Genomic DNA, 12,905 nt, shown 5'->3' on the forward strand with positions numbered 1-12,905 from the left:
GGTGATGAGCTCAGATGAGGGCCAGGTGGGAATTGGGGTGGCCACCGCTGACTTTGCTGGAAGGAATGTAGCACCCAGTGGGTTGGAGCTTCTGAGCCATGGAGCTTCCCATTTAAAACTTAGAAAACCTTCGTTCTTTTCTTTGTAAGTGAGATAGAAAGGGCTTCCCATCCCTGTAACGGAAAGTAACTGGGCCTTCTCCCTGCAGATCTTAAGGGTTGTCTGTTTTTCCCCCCTTTGGGGATGGGAGGAACTGTGCGAAAATGCCACACCCATCAGACCACCCACCCCCAGCCAGGAAAGTATTTCCATATCGGAGGCTGGGCACACGTGACCATGAAACCTGTATAAAGGAGACATCTCAAGTGGGTGCCAGCCCTGAGCAGAGAAGACAGCCATGGGCTGCATTATTTCCTTCGAGACTCAGTCTTCCCACCTGGAAAATGGGGACCCTTATCTGTACCCAGATGAGATCAAGTATGCAAAAGACTTAGTACATGGAAGACTATAGGCCCCTCTAGGCCTCAGTTTCCCATCTGTAAACTGAGGGAGCTATGGCCTGGAGTGGTCCCTTCTGGCACTAAAGCTTCAGGCCTTACTGAGGTGAGACCTCTGGGACAGTGTTGAAATGCAGAATCTGTATGTGGAGCCATTTCTCAACCTCGGAACTAAAGACATTTTGACCATATAATTCTTTGTTGCGGGGTGGGGGGTTGTGGGGTGGGGTCCTGTGGATGTAGGATGCTTAGCAGCATCCATGACCTCTCCCACTAGATGCCAATCTACCCAGTTGTAACAACCAGAAATGTCCCCTGGGGGTGAGGGAGGGGGTGCAAAATCACCCCTGGGTGAGATCCATTGCTCTAGAGTGGGGTTATGCAGGCTTTTGAATTTTCATTTAAATTTTCTCACAAGTGGTTATTTTTCATTCCAAGTGGGAGTTCGTGGCAGGGCGGTGGAGTTGGGGGCATAAGAGCTGGATCAGGGCAGATGCTTCTTTTTGGATCTGAAGATGGAGCAGTAGAGAGAGAGACATGGCTGGCCCTGCAGTGTGTTGGCAACGATGAGCCTGGAGCTTGCTAAGCAGGGCGGGAGACTGAGCGGGCAGAGCAGCTGGGAGAGGCGGGACTCTCTCAAGTGTACACTGTTATTATATTTTTCAATAGTGAAAAATGAAAAGTAAGCTAAATGTCTATCAACAGGAAGTGGTTAAATCAATTATGCTCTGTCCCTATGTAGGAATACTATGCAGCTCTTACAAAAGATGAGGGTGGCATGAAAGATGTCTGCTGCAGAGTAAATGGACAGAAAGGAAGTCACCATATAGTTCAGTGGCTAGAAATGTGGATTCTGGATCTGAATGGCAGCTCCCTCACTTACTCAACCTTCATAAATCTTTCTAAGCTTCAGTTTCTCCATCTCAAAAATGCGACTAGCCTGGCCAATGTGGTTCAGTGGTTGAGCATTGACCCATGAACCAAGAGGTTCCTGGTTCGATTCCTGGTCAGGGCACATGCCCGGGTTTCGGGCTTGATTCCCAGTGGGCGGCATGCAGGAGGTACCTGATCGATGTCTCTCTCCCATCGATGTTTCCATCTCTCTGTCCCTCTCCCTTCCTCTCTCTCTAAAATCAATAAAAACATATTTTTTAAAAATGAGACTAATACTGCCTAGTGCTCAGATGATGTGAGTACATGGGAAACATTTAGTATAGTCCCTGGCATACAGTAAACCTTCAATAAATGGCAGGATTATGATGATGATAATGATACTAATGACTAAATAAGAACTATTGATGATAATCTTTAGATCATCTTTTTAGTATAGGGTACTTTTTTTTAGTTATTTATTCAATATTCTAAATACAGGGTCTAGTGGAGATTAAAGGACAGAGTTAGTTAGCTTAGGATGAAGATAAGCTGTAAAGTATTATACACGACTTTGTGAATTACCATAGCTCTGCCCCTCAGCGTCAGCTCTGGTAATTTACAGAGGTTTACCCTACAAAGTCTGACACAGTCGCCTAATATGACCTGAGACACCTCATACTAATAGCTGGGGAGTGCTTTTTATTCCACCACCCCACCCATCCATAAAATAACAACTCCCAGGCCTTCCCCGTCCTCAAAGGATCACCAATGTTTATAAACATTTCAAATGTTAGGATGGTTCTTCTCAGTGAACAGAGCATCGGTCCTGCGGACTGAAGGGTCCTGGGCTTGACTCTGATCAAGGGCAAGTACCTTGGTTGCGGGCTCGATCCCCGGCCCTGGTTGGGGCTCTCTCACATCAATGTTTCTCTCTCTCTGTCTACCCCCCCCTCCCTTCCACACTCTCTCTAGAAAAAAGAAAAGTGCTGAATTGCTAGTTACTAGGAAGACCGAGGTAACTGGAGAAGGGGATGACAGCAATACCATTCAGGAAATGGGGAACAGGTACGGGGGGGGGGGGTCACAGAGGAGGAAGATGGGGATCAAAACGGATCAAGCACCCACCAGCCTGCCCTTGAACCCCCTCTCCTGTGATGCCTGTTCCAACCACCCTTCCCTCCGCCTGAACAAAACCACCTCCTTTTCTGCCACCTCTGTGCTGATGATGGCACTGCCACTCTGTGCTTCACTATTTACTGAGCCACCTCTCTCCTTGCTTATAAAACGTAGTGGGATCCACCAAGTTTTAATAACAGCACCTCTCCCTGCCAAGGGGAATGCATCTGATAACAGATGTAAAGCGTTCATCACGTGTCTGGTGCAAAGGCAGCTCTTACGTAAGTATAACTACTAGCTGCTATTATCACTAATTATTATTTTTAAGCACTAAAGCAATCCCCCATTTTACAGATGAGGGGGCCAAGATGATAAGTCACAGCTAAGTGGTAGAGCAGGATTTGAACCCAGGTCTATCTGGTGCTAGAGCCTGGGGACGGTGCTGGTACCCAACACTGTGCTCAGATTTGTTCCATCCCTCCTTCTTGCCTTCCCCCAGCTGGTGATGGTCACAGTGTCTTTTTTTTATTTTTAATATATTTTATTGATTTTTTTACAGAGAGGAAGGGAGAGGGATAGAGAGTTAGAAACATCGATGAGAGAGAAACATCGATCAGCTGCCTCCTGCACATCCTATTGGGGATGTGCCCAAAACCAAGGTACATGCCCTTGACCGGAATCGAACCTGGGACCCTTCAGTCCGCAGGCCGACGCTCTATCCACTGAGCCAAACCCGTTAGGGCCACAGTGTCATTTTTGATAGATCATGGTCAGGGACTATTTTACAGATGATGAAGCTGAGACCCAGGCAAGGGAAGTGATTGCCCACGATCCCAAGCTGGCCAAGGGAATGCTGGGAGCAGAGCTCTGGGCTCCTGCCTCTCGGCGCCTTGCTGTGTTATTCTGGTCCTGGTTCTGGCTCAGAAAGGTGGCCAAGAAATACTTGTTGAACTGCAGGGCCAGGTGCTTCATAGGCACTGCATTAATCTCACCCCCACGTCAACCCTGTAAGGTATCACTAGCCCCATTTTGCAGATGAGGAAACAGTCCTGCACGTGGAACAGCCTAGACCAGTGTTCTCAACCTTCCTAATGCCGAGACCCTTTAATACAGTTCCTCATGTTGTGGTGACTCCCAACCATAAAATAATTTTCGTGGCTACTTCATAACTGTAATTTTGCTACTGTTATGAATCGTAATGTAAATATCTGATATGCAGGATGTATTTCCATTGTTACAAATTGAACATGGTTAAAGCACAGTGATTAATCACAAAAACAATATGTAATTATATATGTGTTTTTCGATGGTCTTAGGCGACCCCTGTGAAAGGATCGTTCGACCCCCAAAGGGGTCGCGACCCACAGGTTGAGAACCGCTGGCCTAGACAACCGTGGCCCCTGCACAGGACCTGGGATGCCTTTCTCAGGGGCCCCAGCTGGAGAGGGGAACCCTCCTCCTACATGAACAACCCAGGGATGAGTCTGCTGGTGGTACCACACAGATGCTATCAGGACCCTGGGCCCTTCCAGTTGCTGCCGAGACTGGTTTGTAAGAAGGAGGTGGGCCCTAGCTATTTTGGCTCAATGGATAGAGCATCAGCCTGAGGACTGAAGAGTCCCAGGTTTGATTCGGGTCAAGGGCGCATGCCTGGGTTGTGGGCTCCATCCCCAGTAGGGGGCATGCAGGAGGCAGCCAATCAATGATCCTCGCTCATCATTCTCTATCTCTCTTCCCTCTCCCTTCCTCTCTGAAATCTATAAAAACATATTATATATATAAAAAAAGAATGAGGTGGAATTACTCATCAATAGCTAGCTGTACCTGGAACACTCATAAAAAGAAATGTACCAGGGCAGCTCAGTGGTTGCATGTCAACCCAGAAACCAAGAGGTCACCGGTTTGATTCCTGGTCAGGGTACATACCCAGATTGCAGGCTCGGTCTCCAGTGGGGGGTGTGCAGGAGGCAGCCAATTGCTGATGTTTCTGTCATCAATGTTTCTATCTCTCTAACCCTGTCCCTTCCTCTCTCTCTAAAAATCAATAAAAACACACATATATATAAAGAAATATACACAGATACCTGTGCCAGGACATGTAGCTCAACCTATGTAACACGCATGTCCAAAGCCAGGAGACCACATAGCATGGCAGGAAGAACACTGGACTAAGAAGTTTTGGGTTCTAGACCAGGCCCTATTGACAACTCACTAAATAGTCTCAGCCAAGCCCTTTCCCCCATCAATTACACAGAATCTTTTCTTTCAGTGTAACCTCATAGGCAAACTCAATATATAAACCTGGTAAAAGCAGAGCTTCTTGGGGAAAGCCAACAGGGGAGGGTTTATTCTTCCCATTTGGTAGACAATGCCCTGAAAGGCTAAGGCCTAGTCAAGGCAGCTCAGGAAAAGCCATGTGACCCCCATCAAATTATAAAGAAAAACATAGCCTGTGTCCACACCTCTAATGAGAGCAGATGGCCACGCCCAAAATAGCTCCCACACATGTGACCACAGAATCTACACCCACAGCTGGAGTGTAAATGGAGATGCTGATGGAGGGAGCAGTCATGACCTTCATTCAGACTCAGGGAGGTCCCTCTCCAGGGCTCTGGGAGCTGGAACAATAAAGCTCCAGAACCTACTTCTTGGAATCGAACCTACAGAAATAATTATGGGTGGGAACAAAGATTTAGTTCCAAGGATGCCTCCCCCATGATAGGGTCGGATGAAATACATTGTGGATTATGCAGATGTAGGCACACCTTGCACCATTTAAGTGACGTTGTATAAGAATATGTGATGACGTAGAGAGATGCACTTTTAAGCACGAAAAAGATTACAAAACAGTATGACTATTATCTCAGTTTTATAAAAATATTTCTTTATATATAGAAAATAGAAAGATGTTAATACTTCAGCCTTGGGAATTAAAGATTTTCCTCCTAGTTTTTGCTAGTTCTTCCTTCCCCCACTCTTTTTTAAAATATATGTGTGTGTGTGTGTGTGTGTGTGTATATATATATTGATTGATTGATTTCAGAGTGGAAGGGAGAGGGACAGAGAGATAGAAACATCAATGATGAGAGAGAATCATTGATCGGCTGCCTTCTGCATACCTCCTACTGGGGATCCAGTCTGCAACCCAGTCATGTGCCCTGACCGGGAATCGAACCATGACCTCCTGGTTCCTAGGTAGATGCTCAACCATGTAGGAACCAGATGATAAAATTACTGTGCTGCCGGCATGTTCCCTGACCTAGAATCAAACCATGACCTTCTGTCACCTTGGAGCTCCACTCTGCCTCGAGGCTCCTTTTGTCCCCATGATGTCATTGGTGATGTTCACAAGAGGCCAGGGTATGACATCAACTTCCTTTCCTCCTCTCTTCCAATTAAATGTTTATAGATACCACTTGGTATTGCAGAAAGAGGATCAAGGAACACGAACCCAAGATCTGCCTAGCTGTGTGGTCTTGGGAAAGTGAGTTAACCTCTCTGAGTCTGCAACTCCTTTTCTGCTCATTGGGATACTAACATCTCCCTCCCAGGGCTGGGTGATTGTGAGGGTTAAATGATCAGCGTATGGAGGTGTTCAGGAAATGGTAGCTCCTCTCTGTCTCTGCACACCTGGCACCACCGAGCAGCGGGGTCTCTAAGAGCAGCATTCTGAGGTCCCTTCACAATAGCTCCCCTTTGGCGGTCTGTGGTTCAACCCCCAGCCTCCAGTGAGGCCTGCTCATAAACCACCCCCACCACAACCACCCCACTTCCAGTAACCGCCTCTAGAGAGCAAGATGTCATGTGCTTTTGGGTGACATGTCCCGGCAGCGTTAGGTTCTTCCCCAATCCAGCCTCCTGTTGCAACATAAGGTCACTTTCCTGGACAAACCACTGGCCGCAGCCACTTACATTTTGGCTTCATAGTCCTTCCACGCCTTCTCCAGATGTTTTTTGGAATCCTGTGGTTTAGAAAGAACAATTTGCCCACAGGGGCACCTGGGGTGTGCAATCAACAGTACACTTTGCTTCCTTCAGGGGAACCCTGCACTTTTGTGCTCCTCTATGCTGTTCAAGCCATACTCCAACCAGCCCCTGCCCCCATAGCCCTGACTGTAATGTCCCCAACCCCCAATAGAAACTGACCCTATTTCTCAGGGTTGAGCCCCTTCTCCCACATGACCTCTTCCCATAGTTGCCAAGAATCAGTTGGGTTTGGTGGGCCCAGGCTCGGGCTGTGGGGAGATTTGGGGGGTCTGCCCCCAAATGATAGAGATCACCATGAGGATAAAGATGGGGGGGATGGAGGTCAGACCCCCCCCTCCCCCAACTTTACCCCACCATTCTCTCCTGCCTGGTGTAGATCATCCTGGTATTCAGTAGAGGACAGAAGCACTGAGAAGCTAAAAAGCGTCCCCTATGGTCTCCTACCCAAGGTCGCACAGCAAACCAGTGCGGCCTGGCTGGTCCCTGGCCTAGTTTGCCGGGGCCCAGCTGCTCACACCCTCAGAACAGCCCTGGCTTCGGTGCCCCAGTCAGCCAGGTGAAAAGCTGCCTGTCTGGTTTGGGTGGTTCCCAATCTGGAGTCTAGCCTGGGGCAAGGAGGGAAGCCTCTGCGGGGAGGACAGCTCCTGCCCTGGACCTTCCAGGGCAGCCTTTCCAGGGAGATGATTGCCGCCGTCTGGAGCTCCACTCTGCCTCAAGCCAGGAGCTGCCAGTGCAGAGAAGCAGCCATGCATGGGCCATGCATTGGGAGTCCGGGTCCCACACTGGCCCCTCCACTGACTGGCTGTGTGAACTGTAAGCAGGTTGCCTGGGCATGTGTTTCCTCAACTGCAAAATGGGGATGAGAGTACCTACAGGACCCACCTCCTAAGGCTGTAAGAATTCCATGAGCTATTGCACACAGGGCCCTGGCAGACAGTAGGCCGGCCATCCCGGGCTAACCCCAGAGCCAGGTGCTCCTGTCCCCCCAGGATCAGCAATATGGAGTCAGTACTTCTACTGTGACCGCCTTGCTTGGCCTCCCCTGTGGTCCCCTGCCCACCCCTGTCTTGCAGTATCTCACCACCTCTGGGTACCCTTCCTCCCCTCCACATGGAAACTCACCTGTCGCCCATCCCTTAGTTGCCCCTTCAACAGACTGTCCAGCGGGAAAGAGACAATGTTGTTCAGGTTCTGAACCTGGAAAGAGCAGAGACCTTGGGTGACCATCTGCCCAGCCCCAAGGGGCTTGAGTACAGGGAAGCATCATGAGGCAAAGGACATCGCTGGGGGTCAAGGAAGCAGGGGAGAGAAAGATGCAAAGATGGGAAGGTAGAAGGGGGTGGTGCAGTCAGCTTCCCATAAAAGCTGCAGCCCTTAAAGGCGGCCTCAGCACCTCACTGCCCCAGGAACATCCACGATCAGTCCCATCTCTGTCCTCTTGCCAGGAGCACCCTCCCTTCCCTCTCTGACTCTCTGAAGTCCTCCTGTCGTGCCCAGGGGCTCAGGCGGATTAAGTGACTCACCCAGGGTCACACACCTAGTGAGCAGCAGAGCAGGGATTGGAGGCCTCAGTCTAAGCCCCAGTCTCCCCTGTGGTCACATGGGGAGAAGAGAGGAGTCAGAGCTGACCAGAGAGTACCCCATCTTTGGGCTACAATGGTTGGATCAGGAACAGGCACGTGACCCAAGCCAGCCAATCAGATCCCTTCTGGGACTTTTCTGCCATGGGAGAAAGCCTAAAGAAAGATGCAAGCTTTCTCCCAATAAGATATGACACTGAACAGAGACAGGAGAAACGACCAAAGAGAAAGGAGGAGCCTAAAGCCAGTAGCACTCCTGGACTTTCCGTTACAGGGGCCAGTGAATTCCCCTTTTAAAAATTAACCTCGTTTGGGTTCAGTTTCTGTTATTTGGCAACCTCAATGGCCTGTCTAATATTTCAGCCCACCTTTCAAGGTACAGCCCAGGCCCCCCTCCTCCAGGAAGCCTTCCTGACCACTCCTGCCTGTGGCCTATGCTGACCTCTCCTTTTCGGAACCATGGCAGCACTACTCAGACCAACCTGCTGGATCCTTGAGTCTGTGCCACGCTGGTATTACCTGGTATCAGCCCACGTCAGTTCCTGTCTCTCCCACTAGACTGTGGCTCTCTGAGGCAGAGCCCGACTCTCTTCTTTGTTACCAACCCCTGGTACAATGTCTACCACAGGGTAGGCCCTCAGCACACATCAGCTTGAGTGACAGAAGGGAGAGAGGTAGAGACAAAGGAGGTCACTAATTCAGCTCAACTCAAACACAGAAAGGCCTCTGTGTGTAGGCCAGTGTGCGAGGCCACGCTCCACAAAGAGATATAATGACAGATGGCAATATTAGGTAACACTTACGGAGCCCTTACTCGTGTGATCGCCATTACAGCTCTGTGGGGCGGTGCCATCACTATCCCGGTTTTACGGAGCAGAGACCTGGGGCTCAGGCCGACTGAGTGACTCACCCAGGGTCACACACCTAACGAGCAGCAGAGCAGGGATTCGAGGCCCAGTCTAAGCCCGAGATCCAGGTACTTAACCACTAAGTCAGTGATGGTGAACCTTTTGAGCTCGGCGTGTCAGCATTTTGAAAAACCCTAACTTAACTCTGGTGCCGTGTCACATATAGAAATTTTTTGATATTGGCAACCAGAGTAAAACAAAGACTTATATTTTTGATATTTATTTTATATATTTAAATGCCATTTAACAAAGAAAAATCAACCAAAAAAATGAGTTCGCGTGTCACCTCTGACACGCGTGTCATAGGTTCGCCATCACTGCACTAAGTGCTTCTGGGAGGTGTGACCCTGCAAGCCCTGGAGGGCACTGGTGGGACTCCAGCCACTAGAGCCGGTCCAAGGAAGCCTGGAGGGCAAGGGGCTTTCCTGGGAGGGGGCAGAGCCAGGCTTGTGGTCAGACGCAGGAGCCAGACAACCCGGGTTCAAATCCAGCTATTTGACCTCAGGCAATTGCTTAACTCATGTCTTAGTTTCCTGGCCTGTGAATTGGGGACAAGAGTACAACCAACCCCACCGAGCTGTGCTCCAGGATTAAGAAGTTAACACTGAGAATCAGGCCTCCACAGGGAAGAGCTTGTACCTCGGGTGGCCTTGAGGCAGGGACTCAAGGACAGAGGAGGAGGCAGTCTCAGGAAGGAACCTGAGGCCACTGGGCCCCCTGCAGAGCTAAGAGGCTTGTTGAGACAAGGCAGGGTGTAGGCTTTGAGGTTGGGAAAGCGGAGGACAAAGAGGATTGAGGATTGGTGGTGGCATAAACAGGAACCCCAGAGTGTGCCCTCCCTCGGTGGGTCTCTTCCCCACTGTGAGACCCCTTCTGCTCCGGGGCAGTCACCACAGAAGACACAGAGGAGGGTGGAGAGAAAGGAAGGGGGAGAGACAAAGAGAAAAGATGTGGGTGAGACGTCAGAGAAGAAGAATGCAGGCAGGTCAGTACTAGAAAGGGATCTCAGGTCATGGGTCAGAGGTCAAGGGAGACTAGAGGTCAGTGACAACCTGGGAGAAGGGTGGAAACCAACCCTTTCCTGGCCAGGTTCTTCAGTCCACGAGGTTTACCCTGAGCCTGGGCTGGGGGCTGCCTGAGGAGGGATTAGGGGCCTCACCAGGTTCTTGAAGAGTGCGGCCACCTCGCGGGTGAACACGGCCAAGTTCAGGAAGCCGGTGGACAATTCGTGACTGTTTTGGGACAGGTGGCTGTTGCCTAAGGATTCCACGGCCTCTCGGTAATGCTCCTCGTTCTCCACATGGCCTGTGGAGATAGGGAAGGGAGCTCAGAGTTAGCTCCAGGCTGGGGCTGGGGAAGGGGCTGCCTGGCCAGGCTGGGCATCGAGCGGGCTCACTTACCAAGGCCAGAGCTGTGGATGGCTCGCACAGCCTTCTTTATTCTCTGCAGGATGGCTTGGTCTCCCTCCAGCATCTGGAAGCAAATGTGGACAGAGGTTCAGGCATGCCCAGCTGGGAGGGGTGCCCGACTCCATGATCCCACCCTCTAAACACACATATAGAGTTTCCAGCCCGGCTGGTGTGCTCAGTGGTTTGACCTATGAACCAAGAGATCACAGTTAAATTCCTGGTCAGAGCACATGCCTGGGTTGTGGGCTCGATCCTCAGTAGCGGCCGTGCAGGAGGCAGCCAATCAATGATCCTCTCTCATCACTGATGTTTCTATCTCTCTCTCCCTCTCTGAAATCAATAAAAATATATTAAAAGGAAAAAAATAGTTTTCTCCGTTACAACCTCCCTCAACATAAACAGATCACCCTCTTCTACCCAGAAAACCATGGACCAGTCCCCCACTCCAGGAGGAACGCAGCTTCTCCCCGATTCCAATGCAGGCCGAGTGAACGTCGAGATCCTGAGACGTGTAGTGTAGTGGGATGTGCCAGGCCTGGCTTGACTCTCAACTCTGGCACTAACTAGTGTGTCAACCTAGACAAATCTGTTATCTTCTCTGAGCCTTGGACGCCTGGTCTGCAAAGTACGGATGATACTGTGGACTCGAGGAGCTGCTGAGGGAATTAATGATTTTATGGATATGTACAAAATGCTTAGCAAAAGACCGGAGAGAGAACGTGGACATCTCTACATTCTCGAAAGACATGATGGGGGCCCTGGCTGGTTTGGCTCAGTGGATAGAGCGTTGGCCTGTGGACTGAAGGGTCCCGTGTTTGATTCCGGTCAAGGGCACGTGCCCGGGTTTGGGGCTTGATCCCCAGTAGGGGGCGTGCAGGAGGCAGCAGATCAATGATTCTCTCTCATCATTAATGTTTCTATCTCTCCCTTCCTCTTAAATCAATAAAAATATATTTTAAAAAAGACATGATGGGGGAATGCTTGTTCCCAAAATCCTTGGCTCAGTAAGCAGCCATGTGAGGACGAGGAGGCAGAGGCGGGATACCATGGGTGGGCAGTGAGATCAGAGGGGACACACTCAACACCCCACTGGAGAGAACTGGTGGGACGACATCAGGCCATGTCCAAGTTCAGAGGCTGTAGGACAACGAGCAGACTGGGGAAGGCCAGAAGATAGGGTAAGAGGCCGGCCTCCCATGCTCTAGGTGAGCTCACCCCACGTGGAAGCTGCCAACCTCATGAAACCCTCATGAAATATATAGTTAAGTTGGAATGTTAGGGTTGCAAAGGGCCCACAGAGCCACAGATTAGGAATCTGAGGCCAAGAGAGGGGAGGGCCAGGCCCAGAGTCAAATAGTGGGCAGGCAGCAAGGCTGGGCTTCCAGGGGTGCCCCATGACAGTGCTCCATCCACGGCCCCGCCCTGACCTCAGCCCCACCTGTTTTGTCCAGCGACTAAATGGGATCAGAGTTTCATCTCCAAAGAGTTACTGCAACGTGACAAGAGTTAGCAAACACGTTGGAATGGTGTCTGCAAGGACTGTAAACAATGCTCACAGAGGGCAGGCACGGGGCAGAGCTTAGAGGCCCTGCGGCGTGTTCTCGGGAGCTTCTGGCATGTGGGAAGCCTCTGGAGGGAGGAGGTCTGGTTTTGAAGCCCAGCTCCACCGCCCAGATGCTGTGTGACCTTGGGCAAGTTGCCTATTGTCTCTGAGCTCCCTGACCAGCTATCTGTAAAAGAGAGGAAACAGTACCCATCTCTCCGGGTTGGTATGAGGATTATTTTGTAGGCGATCATGCACATAAAGGGTTTACATGGTGTTAAGCAGAGTGTGTCCTCAATGAATAAAACCTATGATCATGATCAGCAGCTGCTGCTGGTGCTAAAAAGGTCCATCAAATCTGGATATTTTTCCTATATGGATTAGAAACCTAATATTCTCCTCCCTGAGTATGAACTTGAGATACTTTCATGTTTGGGGCCAGTGGAAACCCATCACAGGACTGAAGAAAGAAAGTCGAGGACTTAGGGAGATTGGGTCATAATTGAATAGCTAAGGAACTAAGACTCTATTTACTGGGGAGACCCAGGAGAAAGGACACGACATCTCTATAGTTCCCAAAGACCCGGATGGGGAGACACGTGTCCACCAAAGCCCTTGATCCCCACCTTGAAACTTGAAAAGGGAAAGCTAAGAGGTGATCAACTTAAGGAGCGATGCCTTCACTCCAAAAGACAGTACAAGGTAAAGATGTGAACAAATTCCAAAGAGATTTAGAAAACCCTCTAGAACAGGCATGTCAAACTCAAAGGCTAACACTGGCCAAATAAACGAGATAAACAGCCTGCGGGCTGCGAGTTTGACATACTTGCTCTAGAAGGTAGATCTGTGTGCCTAGCACACAGAAGATGCTCGACATTGTTTACCTAAATGAATGACAGTTTGCAAAGTCCTGGGCACGGACCTGAGAGGTCTACTAAGTCCATGCTCTAGATGCCTTTTGGGGAATCTTTCCATCCCACGATATCCACTCT

General features: G+C 50.0%; 1 protein-coding gene across 1 annotated transcript in view; it reads right to left on the reverse strand.

Annotated features, from left to right (window-relative positions):
• The window catches only part of ASAP3 (ArfGAP with SH3 domain, ankyrin repeat and PH domain 3), a 47,052-nt gene that overhangs the window by 13,013 nt on the left and 21,134 nt on the right, over positions 1 to 12,905 (reverse strand). The window contains 4 exon segments of the mRNA XM_023758329.1: positions 6,399 to 6,448; positions 7,596 to 7,670; positions 10,121 to 10,266; positions 10,362 to 10,434. Coding sequence (XP_023614097.1) covers positions 6,399 to 6,448; positions 7,596 to 7,670; positions 10,121 to 10,266; positions 10,362 to 10,434 — 344 coding nt within the window.

The sequence above is a fragment of the Myotis lucifugus genome, unplaced genomic scaffold (genome assembly GCF_000147115.1).
Source record: "Myotis lucifugus unplaced genomic scaffold, Myoluc2.0 scaffold_128, whole genome shotgun sequence".
Lineage (NCBI taxonomy): Eukaryota > Metazoa > Chordata > Mammalia > Chiroptera > Vespertilionidae > Myotis > Myotis lucifugus.